The 22,610-nt window shown below is 39.3% G+C and overlaps 1 protein-coding gene across 1 annotated transcript in view; it reads left to right on the top strand.

Moving 5' to 3' along the window:
• Positions 1-22,610, top strand: part of LOC131037151 (26S proteasome regulatory subunit 8 homolog A) — a 43,184-nt gene that overhangs the window by 17,178 nt on the left and 3,396 nt on the right. The window contains exons 3-5 of the mRNA XM_057969197.2: positions 6,786-7,010; positions 7,165-7,227; positions 7,409-7,572. Of these exons, the coding sequence (XP_057825180.1) occupies positions 6,786-7,010; positions 7,165-7,227; positions 7,409-7,572 (452 nt within the window). The remainder of the gene's footprint in view (positions 1-6,785; positions 7,011-7,164; positions 7,228-7,408; positions 7,573-22,610) is intronic.

Below are 22,610 nucleotides of genomic sequence, written 5' to 3'. Positions count from 1 at the left end.
CAAGACGCCAAGTGAAGCTCATATTGTCCTAGGCGCTCCTGTCCCTCTCCAAGGGACCAGAGCGATTTCTTCCTTAGACAAATTTCTTGCCAAGATGAGGTAAATTTCATGTCAAAGATAAGTGAAAGGGAGCATGACGAGTCTGTTGGAGATAGTTTTAAGCATTGGCAAAAAGTGATTGAGCCTACAAGTGCAAGTTCGCTCTTGTCCCTCAGCCAGGGACCAGGGCGAAATCAAGGTTATTTAATATTCCCTCCAAGTTTAAACCACTCCAAACCAAGGTACAAGGGGGCAATGATGTTTTGAAGGTGCTTCGAGAGAAATGAAGTTGCAAAGACCGCCAAAAGTGATGGAAATGCCCAAGTTCGCTCCTGTCCCTCTCTTAGGGACCAGAGCGAAATGTCTAAGAGTGCTTAAATTTTGAATATCACTCCCATTTCATACGTTCAAGAAGGAATAAAGGACATCATTCTACGCCTTGAAGACTATTTGATATCAATATAATGGAGGATTTGCACCATGGACTAAAGTTCGCTCTTGTCCTTCAGTCAAGGACCAGGGCGATATTCACTGGATTGGTCATTTCTTTCAAAAACCACGTCGCACAAGGTCGCACAAGGTCGAAAATGTCTTTTGAGAAGATAATAAGCAAGGAACCAAACGTCAAAAGGTGACCAACTTGAGCAAAGAGGCAAGTTCGCTCCTGTCCTTCAGCCAAGGACCAGGGCGATATTCATAAAATCAATCATTCTTTCCAAAGATCACATCAAATCAAAGTTACACAAGGTTGAACACGTCATTTGAAAGGTAACGAACAAGAAGTTAAGGTTAAAAGGTGACAAATTTGAGCTAGAATGTCAAGTTCGCTCCTGTCCCTCAGTCAGGGACCAGGGCGATGAGGTTTGTACCCCTTACATCTCCCATGTTTTGGCGCTAACATCATTTTCAAATTATTTTAAATGCTAAATTTCGATAAAAATGGGCATTTAATAAGTGCGCACAAGGCATTTAATTAATTAATTTTGCCTTTAAAAAATCGAAACTATTAAAAACGAAGGCATTAAATTAATTAATTATTATTTTAAATAAATAAATTGGGGCGCTTGGATTTTATTTTCCATATTTTAACAAAGTCGGCCTTGATTTTTATTTAAAATTTGTTTTTAATTGCCTTATTTTAAAAAAGTCGGCCTATGGGAGATTAAGGAGGTGAGCGCCTATAAAGGAGAGGTGAGTTATTGCATTTTTAATCATCATTTTATCATCTTTTCACATGCGATTTTGGAAGACAAGGAGAAGTGCGAATTTCATCAAGGAGGTGCGAAATTTCATCAAAGGTAGTGCGAACTTGGTTTGAAGTGGAGCGAATTTGCCATCATCACGTTGAAGACCCCAAGGTGGTGGAATTGACAAGGAAGACGCCTTTGCTAGAGGAGGATCACGTTGAAAACTTCAGATTTCGATTTTGCCTAGGCGATTTTCATAATTTTGCATCTTTTTAGAGTTAGCTCTCAAGAGAGGTATGGCGAAGTCTTCTTTTGTCTTGAATTTTTGAATTTTGATCATCATGGTCTTGATTTTAAATTTTGAATTTTGAAAATTTGAATTTCAGTAGCTCAATCGCATTTAGGAAATGATAACTCAAAGACTTATCATGAAGTTTCCTAAATTTAATCTTTAATCTATGTTATACATTGCAATATCTATTTCTTATTATGAAATGTTGTGTAGGTGTTACAATGGCGACCCCAAAGGCGGGAGCATCCACCAGTCGTCCAGCTCTCATGAAGGAAGATCAAAAGAACGAAGAATTGGAGACCAAGATTGTGTCTAAGTGGAGCAACATTGGAGATACCAACTTGGGCAACTTCAGTACGAAGAAGTTTCGAGAGGTCCCTTACATTGGCAAGCCATCACCTGTCGCCAGGAGGATAATTGAAAGTGGCATCATTAAGGCAGCCGGCTTCCCTCCAGCAGTCCAGTGCCATGAGTTGATGATCGAGTGTGCTCGCCATTATGATCCACAGTCCAGAACGATCGTGTCCAAGGAGGAAACACTTTGGCTTACCTTTCAGAGGAAGCTATAAGTGAGGCTTTCCATCTTCCAGAGCACAGAGATATGGTCTACAAAAGCATAGAAGGAGCCAGGTCCATGTACGAAGATGATCCAGATGCTTGCCTAAGCATCATCAACAAGAATTGGCTACTCAAGAGTCGTCCTCGCCTGAGCAAGATTCCAAATACACCACATAGGATCGACTTCCAGGAGGAGTACAGAGATTTGATAACACTACTTAACCGAGTCACAGGGGCCCCTCAAGCCTTCTATTTTGAGAAGTGGATGTTCTACTTCATCCAAGTGATAGTTCAGGGAAAAGGAACAATTCATTGGGCTAGAATGATTAACCATTGCTTGGACGTACAGTTAAGGAGATTGAAGGCTACCAAGTCCTTCCACATGAGTTCATACGTCATATATGCCTTGATCAGGAGCTTTGAGTATGCAGGACTACCTCACAGAGGAGTGATTGGAAGAGGACCCGGCGAGGTCAGAGTTTGTGATTCCTATGTTCACTTGTATCATCCGCCAGGAAGTAACTACAAGTTAGTCAATGATACCTTCACGATGAACGTCACCAGGACGTTGCAAGGCGGGATTCACAATAGGCTATCATAGGATGCACAAGAGCTAGTAAAGAGGTACGGTGCTTGGTTTATCCAATTTCCGAAATTTACTTATATTAGAGTTCATGGATGTCCTTCACCTCCATACATGTTGCCGAGATATCCGACAGACAGAATAGTGTTACTTGAGGTAACTAGACAGTTGGCAGCTTATGCGAAGGCATTCGGACACAGACATGGGAATGGAGTTCCTGTACCTATCATATTAGGCAATTCAGTTGAGGTATGTCCTAATGCTCTAGCCATGGATGACGCAGAGAAGGAGTTAGCTTTGTATTCTTTTTCATTCTTTGCCTTGAGAGAGAGCTTTGATCCATATGGGTATATAGAGGAGACAGTTGGTAGAAAATATAAGCATGAGTTTCAGATAGAAGATTTTATGATGAATCTCTTAGATGATCTTGAAGTGAAAAGAAAGATGCATTCTAGATTGCCTTTGGATTTCATCAAGAAATGCAAGATTTACAGAGTGGCCGACCAAGCTCAGGACAATGGCAGACATCTCCAATCATCCTGTGATCGAGAAAGCAAATCAGTAAGGTTAGATTGGAATGTGGATCTAGATGCTTTGATGGCTCCAGTCTTGTCTTGTACTCGCGGATGGGTTGATGTGCAGCATCAGAAGTTGAGAGAGCAGGGCATAGCTATGACTTTCACCTTGGAGGAGAGACCAGCTGAAGGTGGAGCAAGTGTAAGTGAAGGCAACCTTCGAAGCGTAAGTGAAGGCAATCTCCATCTAAGAGGCTCGAAGAGGAAAGAGAGACCCGAGAAAAGAGAATCTTCCAAGAAGAAGCAAGAGGCCAACCGAGATCGTTCATCTGGCACATCTTCTCGACAAGAGAAGAGGACATTTGAGATAGAGGAGTCTATGGAATCAATGGTACAGAACGATAAAGAAGGACAGGCACCTCGAAGGTCACCAGGTGGATCTTTCCAAGATAATGAGTTGCATGAAGATAAAGAAGATAACGAAGTAACATCTTCTCCCAGAGAAGAAGAAACATTGCCTAAGGAGATACAGGTTAGAGAAACAAGATCTGCCATCCCAGATTGGTTAAAGGAAAGACTAACAAGGGTGATTGTGATTGAGGATGAAGACAATGTGATTGATTTAGAGAGCCTTGTTGGAAATTCCCAGGAAGTGACAGAGAAGAAGAAGGCCACTAAGATGTCCAAGATGATCCGAGATGAGACTGGATCCAGGAAATTGCAGATAGCTACACTGGTAGTAGACAAGTATGAAGGTGAGATCCTCGCAGAAGAATATGATGTAGAGACATTTGAGCTTGGTCCACTCACAACCGAGCAGACACTAGATGAGGCCACCGATTCATTTGAGGCATTGAAAGTCAAGCTTAGGGAAGAAATGGAGAAAAATAGAAAGCTTGAGAGAGAGGTCGGTGCATGGAGAACATATTTCAGCCATCTCAATCAACCTTTGGGACGTCAGGATCCAGCAAGATCACCCGTACAGGCACTTCCCCTTCAATCAATTGGTGAGGCAGAGAGAGTCAGGAGTTTGGTCCAGCTTATGAGCTCTTGGATTGACAAGTCTCATACAGTTGCCATGGAATTTGCAACAAGGATGATGTAGACTATTCATAGGGCTATCCAGGTTCTTGAGATCATCCACAACTTGATGATAACGGTAGCTGCCTTTGCTCATACTAAAGATGTTATCATTCATGTCTTGCAAGTAATCAGACAAACATCAAGGAAGGTCCTAGTACAGGAAAAGATAATGGATGGAGGACCTCATAGTTTACTTCAGTGGTCAACCTTACTCCAGATGAAGGAAGTTCTCTTCGAGGACATCAGTGCCCGATGTAATCATGTTGAGGAGGTTATCCACCCGATCCAGGACGGAGTGTTTGAAGTACTACGTACTATTCTTGGCAGGAGGACTATTCTTGGCAGGAGGATCAAAGTTGAGACAGATGTGGATCTACATGAATTGGAGGAAAGAGTTAAGGTCATCTTTTGCAAGGATGCTAATGTTATCATAGATGAGCAACGGGACCAGATGTTTGCTACCATGCTCCTGATTGAAAAAACCAAAGAACTTGAACCTGGATGGGACGCTGCTCTTCTCAAGGCATTTGATCAGGTCATCCACTTGGAAGAAAGAATGAGGAATCTTCCCGAGATTCCAATTGCTGAAATCGAAGGAATCATATCTAGATTCATTGCATATGCTAAAAAGGAGCATTGGAAAGGGAATAAGATTCTAGATGAGAGGTTGTTATAGATGACATTGCACCTTAATTGTCATTGGTCTATGTCTCCTAGATTTTTGTGCCAAATTTAATATTTGGCTATGCATTTAATATTGTTTAGTAAAAAGGGGGCTATTTGTAATAAACCCTAATTAGGGTTTAGGTGTCATAATCTTGGCCATTGATCTTCTTTTCGATCTGGACCGTTCATTGTAATGGAGGATGCTATTTATACCCTCATTTCTTTTCATTTTGTAACTAGAGAAAACTAGAGATTAAGGAGAAATTAGAGATATTAGAGATTAGAAGCAAGTTATTTTGTAGCAAGATTGAGCTTTGAGGAAGGAATTTCAAACAATTGTTGTACATGATGGCTTTGAGATCAATAAAATATTGAAGTTATGGTGTTTTATTGCAATTCTTGTGGTTATCTTCATGGTTGTTCACTTTCTTGAATCATTCTCAATCAAGGTAGTATTTTAGTTCGAAGGACAAAGTGTTGGATTTGATCTTTGGCGAGATTCACTTTCCAAACCACTAGCTTCTTGCTGATTGTAGGAACGCCTTGCGTGGTCAACTGGAGAAACTTGAATCGCTTAAACCTTCAATCGTTGTTGTATCTTTGATATGTGCCTTTGTGGTAGTGTCCTTGATCCTTGATGAATTGAAAAATCATTTATTACCTTAGAAGATCGCATCAATTTCAATTGAGTTGTTATTTTATGGCAATATTGAAGTTGGTAGAATCTTGCCAAGTCTCGTCCACGTTGAGTCATTCTTAGGGTTAGATTAGACTAGATCTCTTGTGAACCCTACTCTTTTGATATTTTTGAGAACTTGTTAGTTTAGAAAATTCTACTTCGGAAACGTAAGGCCCCTTGATGACACAACAATCACAACGACCACTGGTGCTTATCCACACGTAGAGACCCTACTAAAAAGAACATTGGAGTCACCCTAATTGATCCTTCTTGTGATATCTTCAGCAGTTAGAGACTTTATTCAAGAGAGGATAAGATGCCTTTGGGTATTTTATTCTGTGTATGATTGTGTACAAAATACACGTCAACAGGATGCAAGGAAAAAGCATAGTTATATGGATGCTAACAAAAAAGTGTGAATGCAAGGCAGCCTGCTCTGCAACATTCAATTCTCTGTGTTAGCGTATTGTTAGGTTGCATTTGGCTCTCTAACTTGCTGATATAAATTCTCTACTGCGAACTCTTCACAAAAAGATTACCTCATTACAATGAATGTACCAAAACCTTTACATGCACTGATTCCATATTGAAAAAAGGTAGAGCTATTCCCAACAGTTTACTTTCAAACTAATTATTAACATTACTAACTTTTATTTATTTAACCTATATTGAATATGATATAATGTATTAATAATTTCATAATGTTGTTCTTTCTGGATTAGACTCTCTGAAATTTATTTGTATCAACGTTTCGGATCACACTCTGTGATCCATCATTAAGATAGAAGAGAGCTTAATCCCATCATTGAGATAGAAGACAGCTAAGCTCTGTTCTATCTTGATGATGGATCACGGAGTGTGATCGAAATGTTGATACAAAAAATTCTCACACAGTAATATGGATTGTGGAAATCTGATATCATTAATGTAATATATTAATTCTAAGATACTAGGTATCACAAAAGATGGTTAATAAATTTCAATGAATTGCTTTATAAAGCCATTTTCCTAGTATAAAATACTTACCTAGCCAACGAGAAACTAATTCTTAATTAATTCACTTACTAATATACTGATATCATACTAATGATGTAAGAATTCAACAAAACAGACAATAGGCTTGGTAATTCTTTTTGGACAGACACGAGACATGGAAATTAATTTCAGTTATTGATATTGACAGGTACATCCAGAAGGAAAATATGTAGTCGATATTGACAAGAATATTGACATAACAAAAATCACACCTTCCACACGAGTAGCTCTTCGTAATGATAGTTATGTTCTTCACTTGATTTTGCCTAGCAAAGTAGATCCTTTAGTGAATCTGATGAAGGTGGAGAAAGTGCCAGATTCCACTTATGATATGATTGGAGGTCTTGATCAACAGATTAAGGAAATCAAAGAGGTACAATATTTTTATATATGAATTATCTTCTGGACATCTCTTTTTGTGCACAACAGCAGGGTGGTAGGGCGCTGGTTAAGACTATCTTGAGATGCTATCTTGATTGTGTTTTGAAGATGGTTACATATATGTGACATTTTGAATTCAAATACAGGTTATTGAACTTCCCATCAAGCATCCAGAACTATTTGAGAGTCTTGGAATTGCACAACCAAAGGTATGCTTTACAAGTTTGCAGTTATCATATACCTTCATGCCAGAGGCATTACTTCATCTATAATGTATAGCTTGTAAGTTCTGTAATTTGTCTTGGTTTTCTCAGGATGAATTTTATATTACCCATTCAAAGCTTTGGTGTCAGAATTGATTTGATGTATTTTTTCCTTTGCTCTTCTTAGGGTGTACTTCTGTATGGACCTCCTGGAACAGGAAAGACTTTGCTGGCAAGGGCAGTTGCACATCATACAGACTGCACTTTTATCAGAGTTTCTGGTTCTGAATTGGTTCAGAAATACATAGGAGAAGGATCAAGGATGGTTCGTGAGCTTTTTGTCATGGCAAGGTGCTCATATACTAAGTTTATGTACTAAATAACATGTTTTTGTACCTGTATGTGCTTCTAATGATTTTATCTGAGATCATCAGATTTTTAATAGTACTGGTCTCTGTAATGTGCTTGTGTTCTTACTTCAAAAGTTTAGGAAATAAGTAGAACAACAGTTTGACTTTACCAACTTATTTCAATAACAAGAATATTACAATTCACCATAGATTTTTAAGTACAACCAAAAGACCTCACAAGACATTACAAACCTTCACAAGATAACTTAAAGTGTCATACGAAACATCCCAAGATGCTACATCCATCAATAGTAGTCAGTACAATAGAAGGAATAGCAATATAAGATAAACATTAATGCAAGACAACACCAATACTTGTAAATACAAATACATATTAAACCTGAATACATGCCAAATCCCAAAACAGATGCACCATGCTTATTGGATTGTTTTAAGTGTACCAACAAACAACCATGCTAACACTAATACATACCAAGCTCATTGGTTGATCATTGACCATCAGGTTCAACCAATCTCAGAGAGTGCCCTTTGTGTTGAATCATTGACACACTAAGTTCAGGCCAACACTAGGACTCATGTCCGTTCCCTTGTGTAAGTGTCAAATTGACACACTTCAATGCAGAGATGCCCAGCCCAATATCACTATAAATTATCCACTCATTTGTGTGAAATGAATAACAACAATCTATATATTACCTGCAGAGCACACCTACCTTTTCAAATAGATCCCTATTACCCTTGTGGGAAGACCACTACCATGTTGCAGAACCTCAGAATGCCTTCCACGAAATCTCATGTCACAGGACTTCATTAATTGGAGATCTCCTAGGAGATAGTTTTAGTTATATGTAGTTATGAAAGGTTTGTGCCTATACTCTGTACTCTACTGTATTCTATCCTCATTTGATGTAATGTGTTTATACTTATAGCAAGATGTCCAATCTCAAGCTATGAATCCTAGGGAGCATGACATTCTATGCTCACAAAGTAACCCTACATGTTGGCACTATTTTTTGCGTGCCTCATTTGATGTGAATTTATGCTCCTTGTACACATTTTAGTTAGCAATAATTATGTTCAAATTTTCTTAATCTTATAAAAGCACCAATAACTCTAGTCATTACAAATTTAGGGACTAACCTGAATGGAGTCTGCAGCTTGAGTATTTAGTAAATGTAATGTTCTGTCTAGATGCGTCTCGACCACTTGGACCCCTTTTCTCACACCTTGTTATTTTATTATTGGAGCTCTAGTTTTGTTTCAGTTTTGCTTATCCCATACAAGCATCAGTAATTCCTTCCATTGACAAATTTAGTGGCTATCCTTAATGAACCCCGATGACTTGACTATTTAGCCTTCAAGGCATAAATCTTGCTTTGTTGTTATTGGCATATGTCCTCTATATTTTAAGGTAGAACTTGTACTAAATATTGTTATTTATCATCAGCAGTGAAGTACTCAGCAAAAATCTGATGTTTAAGGCTGCAAGTATGTAGAGTTTAACTAGCTGATTCATTTAGTTGGATTCATAATTTTGTGAAACAGCTATAGTCTCTTGGAATGCATTTAAAATCACTAGAATCATCCTATTTAGCTGATCCTGGAGCCCAATCTAGTTCTATGGCGAGCGCACCAGCTATGCTAGGGGTCATTTTGATCCTAAGTCTCCTCTCAAACAGATTGCGTCAAGAATATCAGTACAAGGCACATCGCATTCAAGTGGGGGAACAAGGAAGTGGAAGTGCAACATTTGTGACACTGAATGGTTTGGTAGCATTAGTAGGGTGAATGCACACTTTCTTTTTTGGAGAGGAAAAGGCGTGAAACATTGTAAGTTTTTGGAGGAAGCTAAAAATATACAGTACAAAATTGAGTTTAATAGGCTTGGGGGGTTCCATATGACACAAATATTTCAATGCCTACTACTTTGTCTGCTAGGGCAGCCCTGTAGCGCAGCCAGAATCTGCCACATAATTCTCATGCTTCGCAGATGGGAGGAATGATGTTTGGATCTCCATCCACTTCCACTTCTACTGCTGCTGGGGCAGGGAAATGTAGGTTGCAAACACCACAGAGCAACCCCATTGCTGATATGTTTAATTTGCAGCTAAGAGATGAGATAGATGAATCCATTGGCAAGTTCTTCTTTGCTAATGGCATTCCATTTCATGTTACACGGTCTCCTTATTATAGGGAGATGATGGCTATGGTGGCAAAGGGAGGACCATCTTATGTGCCACCAGGGGAGATGAAAACGAGGACCTCGATCTTGGATGCATACTATTCCAAGAACAATATTTTGATGGAGAAGATGAAGGCATGTTGGGTGGCATCGGGGTGCAGCATAGTTATGGATGGGTGGACGAACATTAGTCATCGTCCACTCATCAACGTCACGGTCACATGTGTAGAGGGCCCATACTTACTTAGAGCAGTTGATTGTACAGGGCATCGTAAAGATGCTGATTTCCAGTTTCAGGTCCTCAGGGAGGCTTTTGAGGAGGTTGGGCCACAAAATGTGGTCCAAGTATTGACAGATGCAGCCCATGTGTGTAGAGCAGCATGGAGACTCATTGAGGCAGCCTATAGACACATTTGGTGGACCCCATGTTGTGTGCATGCCATGAACAATGCACTCAAGGACATGGGGAAGATTGACTGGATTAGAGGAGTCACCAATGCGAGAGATGTGCAAATGTTTATCTGCAACCACCACACTTCACATGCACCCTTTGGGATCTTCGCGAAGGAGTTCTTGAAACCAATTGAGACCAGATATGCATCCTATTTCATTCTCTTGGAGAGAATTATTGAGTTGCAAGAGGCATTGCAACTCATGGTTATGACTAATGAGTAGAATAGGTGGGCTGAGGCCAAGACAAAGGAGGAGAGAAGGGTGAAGGAGATAGTGAAGAGTGATGTGTTTTGGACTAATGGGAAATACATTGTCTCCATCATTTCTCTAGTATCCCATGTGATTAGATGTGGGGATGGGGATGCACCTAACCTTGGAGAGGTGTATGAGTGCATTGACTCTATGCATGACCAGATGAGGGCTACTGTGCGAGTGAAGGACCCCTCTCTAGCGTTCTACAATGAGAAAATCCGGCCTATCATTCAGCGTAGATGGGACAAGTTGAACACTCCTTTGCATATGGCTGCCTTTGCCTTGAATCCTAAGTGGTACAAGGCTAGATCGGGTAGAGTGACACCGATTTAGGATGATGAGGTGAAGGCGGGTTTCTTTATGTGCGTAGAGAAGATGTTTGATTCTAGAGATGCCGACACAATTCACACTGAGTGGGGAAGATTTGCCACTCTTAGAGGTTATTTAGATGCGGCAAAGATGGATATAGACACTGACACAGGAGGACCCACTTTTGTGGTGGAATTGTCATGGCCCGAAATCTTTGACCACCACTCTAGCCATCTGTTTGCTATCCCAGGTTTCTAGTTCTTTAGTTGCTGAGAGGAACTGGTCTACATATAGCTTCATCCACTCTCTTAAGAGGAACAAACTTACCTCTAAGAGAGCAGAGAAGCTTGTGGCTGTACACAATGCTTTGCGTCTCATGGACCGCAAGACACTTGTGTACAAGGAGAGTCCAGTGACACGATGGGATGTAGAGCCAGAGGAGCCTTTACAGATTGATGAGGATGATCCTACCACTTCAGATGTAGGGCTAGTTGGTGTGAGCTTGAGGGATCTTGATCTTCAAGAGTCCAAGAGTTCCAGTGAGAAGGAGTTTGCAGATGATTCGAGGCCTCCATTGGCCACATTTTGAGTTTTGTCATTTTGTCTTTGACTCTAGTCTCTTTTGTAATGCTATTGCTACATGTATTTGTATTTGGCTACTCATTGTAGTGATGAATCATGTAATCATCTTTATTATTATAGACTTTGCAATGGCATCAGATATTCATATTTTCATTTTCGTTTTCGTTTTTCGATATAATAGAAATCTCCAATTTGATGTTTTCATTTGTATTAGCATTGAAGAAATCTTAGTATTTATATTTAGTATTTCAAATTTCCTATAGGTTCATTTGAAATCTAATTCTTATACTGCTATACTATCATACATATTTTCAAAACTAGTTTTTCAAGTACTATATGTATATGTATAACTATATCAGCACCACCACCCCCCCACCCCCCGCCACCATCCACCCGCCGTCCCCAAACTTAGGCCCTTGGTCTTGTTGACGTGTTTTTTATGACAGCGTCAAACACAAAATAAAGTTGCCTAACGATCACTTCACTCTCTCTTGATCAAAGTGCGATTGCATGCTAAGATTGCAAGAAGTTCAAACAATCAACTCCAAGGTTCCTTCAATGCGTGGACATGACTTAGTTGGCTGATGTGATTGCTCGTAATCCAAGGGGCCTTACGTTTGCATCATTCTTTCACTTCTTTGTTGTGGCTGGAACTCCATCATCGAATATGACAATTTCTGCGATTGTGTTGCTTCGAACGAACTAAAATGAACTGAAAGTAAAGGGGAAAGGGTTTAGAAGGATCTAAATCTACTCCTAAGGGTAGTGATAACAATGAATAGTGCTTTGGTGGACAAATTGCAAATAAACCAAGCTCTGCTTCGCCAAGATCAACTACAACTCCGCAGGAACCGGTGCAATCTTTTGGGGATGCTAGAGGATTTTAAAATTGAGAAAGTATATTTGAATACCCAAAAACGACGCAATCCAAACAACCATCTACAATCGAACTTAGCACAAATTTAGGGGGTTTAGGCTAACTTTACATTGCAACTTACAATCAGCAAGATGCAAAAAGTATGAACAATGGAAATTCATCAAACACCATTACATTCTCCATTGAAATCAAAGCACTATACTACTTCTACTCTAAGTGAGGGAGGTGAAACCATGCAAGTCTTGAAAAAATAACTTAAGTGAACACCATCAGAGAACAATGTTTCACTGTTATTATCTCAAAACCTATCGCAACAATTTCATACAAATCTCCCTCCTTTTTCAAATGAGGGGGGTCACCCCTTTATATAGGCCTCAAGCCATGATTACATGCAAACCCTAATTAGGGTTTACCCTAAAAAATTCTCCACTCAAGATGCAACAAGGTGGGAATCTCCAATTAATAACCCATCATGCCCATATACAATTAATTCCATCCCATTACAATTAATTACATTCCTGCCAAAAATGGTGTCCATTGTGCTTTGAATGCACCATCATCCATCAAGCTCGCCCAATAAATCATAAATGCAATAAATATGCCTCCATGCAAAATCGCCCCATGATGCCTGTTGACGTGTATTTTGTACACCATCATACACAGAATAAAATACCTAAGGGTATCTTATCCTCTCTTGAATAAAGTCGCTAACTGCTGAAGATTCGCATGAAGGATCAGTTAGGATGACTTCAAGGTTCCTTTTGGTAGGGTCTCTACATGTGGATAAGCTCTCCGTGGTATGATGTGATTTGCTGGAATCACAAGGGGACTTACATTTGGTGATTGAATTTCCGATCTACTTTGCTAGAACACAAGCTCTCACTAACTTAGATTAAAAAAAAGGGAAAAAGGAAGGGGGTGAAGAGAGGATCTATTCCTAATACTAAGAATGTAGGAGCAATGATTTGATTTTTTGATGAAACTCCAACTAGGTCTTGTTTTGACATCAATGGAACATCTACACAAGGCTAGTGCGATCTTCTAAGGGAAGCTTTATGATGTTCAAATCATCACCACAGGCATAGACACCATCAAGTTGATGCATATCAATGAAAAAGCGACAAATTGAAATTGAGCTTAGGCTGAATGATTCCAGTTGACTACGCAAGGCAAGTCTGCAATCAACAAACTGCTATTAGTATGGATGTACGAATTCCACCATTAATCAATCACATTTCCTCCATTCATCTAATCATCTACCATCTAGGATTGAAGACTCAACAAGAAACCATGCAAATTGCAAGAAACGACACACTTCACCATTACTTCAATGAAAATGGAGTTTGTTTACAATCAATGGCAACAATTTCTTGCCTTGTCCTCCTATTCTACTCTAATTACTATTCTATCAACTATATTCTAACTCTTCCAACTATTTACATGCTATCTCTAACTTATTGCCAATTAGCCTTTACAAATGAAATGCCTGGGCTTATATAGTGCCCACAATACAATTTGATGGCTTAGATCAATTCAAGATCAATGGCCAAGATTTTACAATGAAAACCCTAATTAGGGTTTGTTACAACCATTACATAACATTTAATGCTTGACCAATGACAAAATTGTATTGCTTGGACACATGTCCTCTCTAGAAAAATCGACCAATGAATAGCCGGGGTAGGTACACTGGAGTTTGTGCCACCTTCCATGAGTTAAGTACATTGAATCTGGACATGCTGAGGTGGACCTCACTGATTGGAGAAATGATGACTAGGACGCCACCTCATTTGACACTTGTAACTTGGTAGATATTCAACTTGATGTTGTTGAGAAGCTTGCTTTAATTAATTCATCTGGAACTATTTACTTCTTCAACGAGCCCTTGTTCCAACTCCTTGTGTCCTTGATGCGCAGGATGATGATGTACCTCGCCTTGGAACGCTGGATTGAAATAGGTCACCCTTGTCCTGGCTTGATCGTCCTGGCGAAGACCGTCCTTGATCCGGCTTGATTTTCCTTGAAGAGATCTCCATTTGATGCCTACACAACATTTCAAAATTAGTACCATGATTTTGCAATATATAACATAAATTAGAGAGCAATTTTTTAGGAAACTTAGTGATAAGTCCTTTATTAATCATTTCCTAAAAAAGACTGAGCTACTGGAATTCAAAATTTCAAAATTCAAAATTTAAGCTATAACGATCAATGATCAAAATCAAAACAATAAATCCATATCGTCATACCTCACTTGAGAGCTAACTTTAGAATGCAAAACAAGGATTGCCTAGGCAAAATTAATGTTAGAAGCCTTCAACGTGATCTTCAAGGATAAGGAACGTCCTCTTTATCAATTCGCCACCCTTGGAGTCTTTGATGTGTTCTTCAATGTCCTTGGCAAGTTCACCTAACTTGAAACTCGAACTCCTTTGATAATGCTTGTGTCTTCCTATTGATAAGACTCGCACCTTGAACACAATTCGCACCTCCTCTTGAATGATAATTTCGCCCTTCCTTTGTATGAAATTCGCTCCTCTTTTGCCTTCTCCAAGTCGCATATGAGAGATGATAAATGATGATGTGAAAATGAAATAAACTACTCCTCCCTTTATAGCGCTCACACCTCTCACCACCATTTAGGCCGACTTTTGTAAAAATAAAGCAATTTAAACGATTTTTAAATAAATAATAAAGGCCGACCTTCATAAAACAATAAAATACCAAGCGCTCTATAATAATTAATTAATTTGCCATCGTTTTTAATTAATAAACTTCGATTTTTTTTTTTTTTACAAGGCAAAAATTAATTAATATTTAAATGCAATATTTAAATGCTATTTTTAATTAAATTTTCAATCTTATCGAATTTTCTAGCATTTAAATAAATTCAAAAATGTGTTTGAATGCCAAAATTTGAAAATGAAATAAACAAACCTCATCGCCCTGGTCCCTGGCTGAGGGACAGGAGCGATCCATCAACTGGGTCTTGATTCTTGCAATTTCGACGTCCAAAGTCTTCATCTCCACGTTCAAATCGACATTTTTGTTAGGTCCTTCGAGCTTGATTAACTTTTCCTTGCGATTGAATGTCCTTTTGTGGTGATATCGCCCTGGTCCCTTAGAGAGGGACAGGAGCGATCCATGTGTTTTCTCCATTTCAAGCACAAATTGGTAATATTTAACGTCCATCTCCCTTTGTATCGCCTTCCAAATGATGTTTAAAACCTTGTACAACCTTGTTTTGACATGGTCTTCAAAGGATTATAAGTGTTTTGGCAAATATCGCCCTGGTCCCTTGGAGAGGGACAGGAGCGATCTCCATGTCCTGGCTCAAATTTGCAAACACTTGATCTTCGTTCTTCGTTCATTGTCTTCCAAAGGACGTCCTTTACTTCGCCAATCCTTGCATTGTCTTGATTTTGAAGGAGCATGAGTGTTTTTGTAAAAATCGCTTTGGTCCTTGTCCAAAGGACAGGAGCGATATAAGCTCTATAGCTCATTTGATAATATTTTGACATTCGAAACCTTTGTAAATCATCTTCAAATGACACCTTATACCTTGTGTGATCCCGAAAAACCTTGACTTGGCATGAACTTGAAGGAAAATGAAGAATCCTAAGCAAATCGCCCTGGTCCCTTGGAGAGGGACAGGAGCGATATAGCCTCTGTGTTAATTTGATGATCATTTAACGTTTGAAGTCTTTGTATATCACCTTCTAATCATGCCTTGGACCTCTTAGGACCTTGGAAAACCTTGACCTCACGTGATTTTTGCATGAATTGGCCAATATAATAAACATCGCTCTGGTCCCTTGGAGAGGGACAGGAGCGATCCTCAAGGTTTTGAGTTTGTTCTTGCGTTCTTCAACTTGCCATTACCTTCAATGCGTGAAATGACGTCCCTTGATTCTTCTTGGTGGCTTGATGCTTGTTTAACTTTCGAAATCTATGCCTTTATGCAATTTTCGCTCTGGTCCCTTCCTGAGGGACAGGAGCGAATTAGGATATTTTAGAGCAAATCCCTCAATGTGGCGATCCTTGTAACTTTGTGCTTGATGGAGATGCTTCGAAACGTCCTTGGCACCTTGTTCTTTGCCTTGGAGTGATTTGAATTTGAAGAAGAGGCAATATAATCATCATATCGCCCTGGTCCCTTGGAGAGGGACAGGAGCGATTTTGCTCTTGTGGGCTTCATCTCACTTTATCATCTTCGCAAATTATCTTCAACGGATCCGTTGTACCTCCTTTCATTCATCCATGCCCTGGGATTGATTGTAACTTGGCAAGAAAATCATCTAAAGTAAAAATCGCTCTGGTCCCTTCCTGAGGGACAGGAGCGAACTTAGATTTTTAAGTCCCTTGTTGATGTTTGATAATCTTCAATTTGTCTTCAATGGGTTCAATTCATCTCCTTTCTTGCCTTCAAACATAAAACTTGCTTGATCTTTGCCCAGATCGTACCTTATGAAGAATTTCGCTCTGGTCCTTCAGTGAGGGACAGGAGCGAATTTGACCCTCTAGGCAAAAACTTCATCGTTTCATTGTTTTTGATCAAGTCTGGATGCTCTATCATGCTCATTTCGTCCTTCACCATGCCTTTGATGTCTCGATTCGTCCAAACAAGGTCAGGAATGGCTCAAATAAGTATTATCGCTCTGGACCCTTGGTGAGGGACAGGAGCGCTTCGCCTTGGTCCTCCTGGGAGGGACAGGAGCGAAATTCGCTCTGGATCCTCAGTGAAGGACAGGAGCGAAATTTGACTTATACTTTAAGTTATATTCCATATATACTTTCAGGATGTTTGAGAGTGGTTTCAGACCTCCAGGAGTTATATTGCAAAATCTAGTTTTTGGAGGTTTTTTCAGTTTCCAGACTTAGTCAAATTTCAGGATCAGGACATTCCAGACTTAGCCAAATTTCAGGATCAGGACCTCACTCAAGCCGGACTTGCTTATCCATGTGATCCCCTGGGCGACACTCAAAATGCAAAGGCTAGCTAACAAAACCCTAAAAAAACTAAAGAACAAACCCTAAAAAGCAAAAAAGCAAGGGTCCCCATTTGCAATGGGGCGATGTGTGAAAACGTCACAACAATGCCATAAATGCACCATCATTTCCTAAACGTGACGGCTGCATGCCAAAAAAAAAGAAGAATCTGCCATAATGCCTTAAATGTGACGGCTACATGCAAAAGATGCTCCATTAATTCTTCATGCGTTGACCCATCTGCCACTTGGCGAGAAACCCTTGGAGAGAGAAAACTTTATCTGGGAAGAATTTGATCCATGAAGAATTTTCTTGAAGATTCTCGAACTTTCCTTGTTCTGGAGGAGATTTTTAATGATTTTCCACCATCTCCTATTTCTTAGGAACTTTCCTAAAATTTAGGACTCGGGTCTAGGAGAGAGAGAATTCCCTCACGAGTGCAAATTTGCAAAAAAATTCTGGATTTCAACGAGATCTGGTGTCTAAAAATAGATTTTTTCAAAATTTCCACTAAGGGGGTTTCTGCATTTCCATTCTTCCTTGACCCTCGAAATTTTCCTTTGCCTTGGAAATTTCCATCTTGGACTTTCAAACTTAGGCGTGGAACGTGGAATTCAACTTGGTGTAAGGAATTTTATTATTTCCATGCCTTAGAAAATTCTCAACTTCCTGACTGGGCCTGGAATTTTGACTTTGATAAAGGAAATTCATCCTTTCCATGCTCTTCCTTGGTACCTTGACTTGGGCACCTGCATTTGGACTTGGGCAATGATTCTTCATTGGTAAGGAATTCATTACTTTTGCACTTTTCCATGCCTCTTGCTATTTGGCGCCCTCCCAGGTGTTAGGGCGGAATTTCATAGAGGTGATGGATTCTTGCCCATAGGAATCATAATGCAAATTCTGGATTTTGGAAGATCTTTCAAGTTTTCAGACTTAGTCAAATTTCAAGCCATTTTTGGATTAGGATGACATTGGTGGATTGATGTGAATTTCTAGACTTGGATGATTTTGCATGCTTTCCTCTTTTGGAATAGGAGTTCCAAACTTAACCATTTTTTGATCCAACTTGTCTGCCTTCTGACTCTTCCGGATTTAGAAATTGTCTTCAGGAACGTTCAGTTTTCAGCGTCTTTAGAGATATTCAGCTTTCAGTGTTTTCCTGTGAAGATCCTGGCAAAAATAGATTTTCCCAAATAGTAAGTGTTTCAAAATGTCAAGGTTTGGGCAAAATAGGTCAGAAAAGCACTTACTAAAAATAGTAAGTTTGATTTTTGGCAAAATTAGACCAATCCGGGACTCAGTAAAATCCCTAAAAAATAGGAACTTTCTAAAAATAGAAAGTTGCTCCGTTTTGGCTCAAATTTTATTGGGAGGTTCCTTTTAGGGTCCTAATTCCATTCGTATGTTCAGTTTCTTCAAAACCCTATCAGAAACCCCTAAAATCTAGAACAAAAGGCATAAACCCCCAAAAAGACAAAACATGCCCTAGACTTCACCAAACTCGCTCAAACGAAAAGTAGATTTAAGACTGTTGTGAAAAGACCTGAAAAGCAAAGCCAAAAGACTGGAAGGGCCTAAAAAAGTAGGGGGTCTCCATTTGCAATGGGGTGATGTGTGAAAACGTCACAACAGGTCCCCCCGTCTTGGAAACCCGTCCCCGTGTCCCCGTGTCCCCAACACTCGTGGAACACTGTTAAAATCATATTGCAATCACTCAAAATGCAAAATATATGATGTAAATCAATTTCTCAAGGCAAACATGGGTAAATCTGAGTACGTATGTAGGGCTGGAAATGGAGTCTCTAGACTTACCAACACCCTTAGGAATGAAGATAAACTCAGAAAATGGGCCCGGAATGAAGCAAGAATGCTTCCAAATTAAAATCGTCTATGTTGACAAGTGGCTGGAAATGGTATTTTTCTGAGGACAGCCTGCAACAATGGCGTCGTAGACCTGCAACAGCACTTAGAAGCTCTGGAAATCGTCTTAGAACACCTCCAATTAATCCTTAGACAAAATCGCCTTAGGCACAAATGATCTGTCAATGAAATATATGTCTGAAAATGACGTGCCCAGCCAACAATGGATTTAAAAAATCTCAGGAACGGAGGAGAAAATCAGGTCTGAAAATGTCAATTAGCAACCTCCCAGCCAAGGCGTCACAAATGGTGAAAGCACCTCAAAATTGAGGTAAAAACCTCCCGAAAATAAAAATCGTCCCTTTCCAAAGATGGTGCCACCCTTGCAAAAAGTCGTCTAAGTCTGAAAATGATGTCAAATGCTCTCTAGTGGCAGCCAAAACAAATCTCCAAGGCTGGGAATGAAGGAAATTAAGCAATGAGAATAATCTTCAGCCCGATGGTGTCAACTTGACACTTCACCAAATTCGCGAGTTGGAGAAAAAAAATCGCTCGAGTTTGACACACACTTGGCAAGTATAATAATATTATAATGCTGGCTACCCCCCTTGTAAACTTGCTTTTGCCTTGAGTTTTCACCACACAAGCAATGTGGGATAAAACATTTGTACTTATACTTGCTTGGGGAAAATTGATTTGCTTCTAGAAGGTGAAAATTACTAAATGCTCATTGCAAATCATTTATTAGTTGTTTTTATTTTTTTAAATAATCATCACACTTTGTAAAAACAATTAAATTTGGGTCACATCATTAAAAAGATTTTAAAATTTTATCCAAAATTGGACCCATGGGGAAAATTTTATCCAAAATTGGACCCATGGGAAAAATCCAAATAAAAATAATTAATTTTTTTTCAAAAATGCACATTGGGGAAATTCGACCCATGTCTGGATAAAATTCCAGACAAATTTTCATCATAAATTGCACAAAATTGCCTTCAAGGGAAAATCGACCCAAGTTGGGAGTCAAAATCTCGACTAAAATCATCACTTTGGCCAAAAAACACTTTTGGGGGAAAATCGACCCCAGTCTGGATAGCAATCCGGACTTAAAAATTTTCAATTTGCACTTGGTAGAAATTCGCACCAAGTCTGGAATCACTATCTGCACTAAAATCCACAAAAAGTCGTCATGAAAAGCTCTGGTGGAAAATTGATTGTCATTAGGAATGCTCACTTAAGTCATCCACAAGTTCATCCACACTTCCTAGGGGAAATTCAAAGGTCGTCAGGAAAATTCCCAACACTTGACAAAAATTAGTCATCATGGTGGAAAATTGCCCCTAGTCTGGATTTTGAGTTGGGGAAAAATAGGGCATGTCTGGATTTCAAGGGAAATCCATGTCCAGTTTGGATTTTGAGTGGGGAAAATCATGGGTAGTTAGGAATATGAGGGGAAGAGCACCTCTAGTCTGGAATTTTGACCATTTGACCCTTAGAATATGGATTTTCATAAGGAATATGATGATTTTTCCACTCAAAACCACTAGGAAACTTCAAAACTCAATAAAACTTATCTAGACTTGGGCAAGTTTACCAAAAATTTGAGCGAAACACAAGAAACCTATCAGGATAAAGTGCAAAATCAACCCGAATAACTTCCTAGGAGTGAGAAAACAACTTCCAAAAGGTCCTAAAACACCTTAGCACTGAAAAAAAATCACCGATGTAGACGTTCAAAAACACGTTAACACTCAAAGGGTCTACACTTGACAAAATTAGGATCATTTAAAATCTCAACTTTATGTGCTTGATCCGATAACCTCAAAAACCCTAAACGACAATTAGGCATGATAAAAAATCTGAGACTCGGGCAAGGGAAATCGAAATTGCCCACTATGCTGCCAAAACCCTAAACTAACCAATGTAGAAAGCAAGAAAGAGGGGGTCCCTGTTTGCAATGGGGCGATGTGTGAAAAGTTCACAACAGGTCCGACTCATACTCTCCTCGGCACTATCTTTACTTTGAAGCCATGGATTATTTTTTGGCATTTGAATCAAAATAAAATAAACTTGCTACATTATATTTATGGAATGGAGCTTGGCTTAAAATAAAATGATTGAAAAGATTAATCGAAACCAAAAATTTGAGCGAAACACAAGGAAACCTATCGGGATAAAGTGCAAAATCAACTTGAATAACTTCCTAGGAGTGAGAAAACAACTTCCAAAAGGTCCTAATTAGCACTAAAAAAAAATCACCGACGTAGACGTTCAAAAACACGTTAACACTCAAAGGGTCTACACTTAGACAAAATTATGATCATTTAAAATCTCAACTTTACGTGCTTGATCCTATAACCACAAAAACCCTAAACAACAATTAGGCATGATAAAAAATCTGAGACTCGGGCATGGGAAATCAAAATTGCCCACTATGCTGCCAAAACCCTAAACTAACCAACGTAGAAAGCAAGAAAGAGGGGGTCCCTTTTTGCAATGGGGCGATGTGTGAAAAGTTCACAACAGGTCCGACTCATACTCTCCTCAGCACTGTCTTTACTTTGAAGCCATGGATTATTTTTTGGCATTTGAATCAAAATAAAATAAACTTGCTACATTATGTTTATGGAATGGAGCTTGGCTTAAAATAAAATGATTGAAAAGATTAATCGAAACCTTAGATATAAGCCTTCAATATGTCGTGCGCTTCAGCACATATGCACTTGGAGTATTTGAAAATCTGAAAGATTAATTTATTGGAAGCACTATTAGCATGGAAGGTTGGTACATTCTGAGTGCTCCACTTCTGTATTTGGCGTGGCTTCTTATTATTTCAGCAAATCGTGGCACCTGGATTCATGGCATGAGGTTTAAGATGAGCGTGAGGTTTATGTGGTTCACAGAATAGAGCTTACAATTTGTGGCTGCTTCTCATTACTGGACAAAGGCGAACTGAGTTGACTGTGTGCATGGAAATGAGAGTCAGGGCTTTTTTAAAGAGATTTTACTGCCGTTGGTTTTCTTTCCTGATAGCCATTAGTCAGATGCGGGTCTTCATGTTAGACGGTTTGTGGAAGTTCTATGGTTTGAAACATCAGTCGAGTTTTCAGATATCAATGCTGCTGAATTCTAGCCTGGAGGCACTTAGTATTCCAGCCAGGTCATGAGGCTTATCTGGAAGCCATTCTTTAATTATTGCCGCTGTTGTAGAGAAAGGAGAGATGCAGACCTTGTGAAATGCATGTCAATTCCTGTCATGCAGAGATAAGTGTGGTTTGGTTTGAGAGGTTTGAATATCCAGTGTGGCTTGGTTTAGCTGAAGTAAAAGATTGGCAAGCCACTGGTTTCGCTAATCTTTTACTTCATCTAAACAAATGCCTTTTGTTGAATTGTACCCCATATAAAAGACTTACCATTTGCCATCAGGATTGATAAGCTTTCTGAAATATTGAACTATCCCTAGAAACTCCTTGCCTCAATCACAATGAATGTCTTGGATCACTTCAAA

Source organism: Cryptomeria japonica, chromosome 7 (genome assembly GCF_030272615.1).
Source record: "Cryptomeria japonica chromosome 7, Sugi_1.0, whole genome shotgun sequence".
Lineage (NCBI taxonomy): Eukaryota > Viridiplantae > Streptophyta > Pinopsida > Cupressales > Cupressaceae > Cryptomeria > Cryptomeria japonica.
The sequence above is the reverse complement of the archived record's forward strand: the minus strand, read 5'-3'. Positions and strand labels throughout refer to the sequence as shown.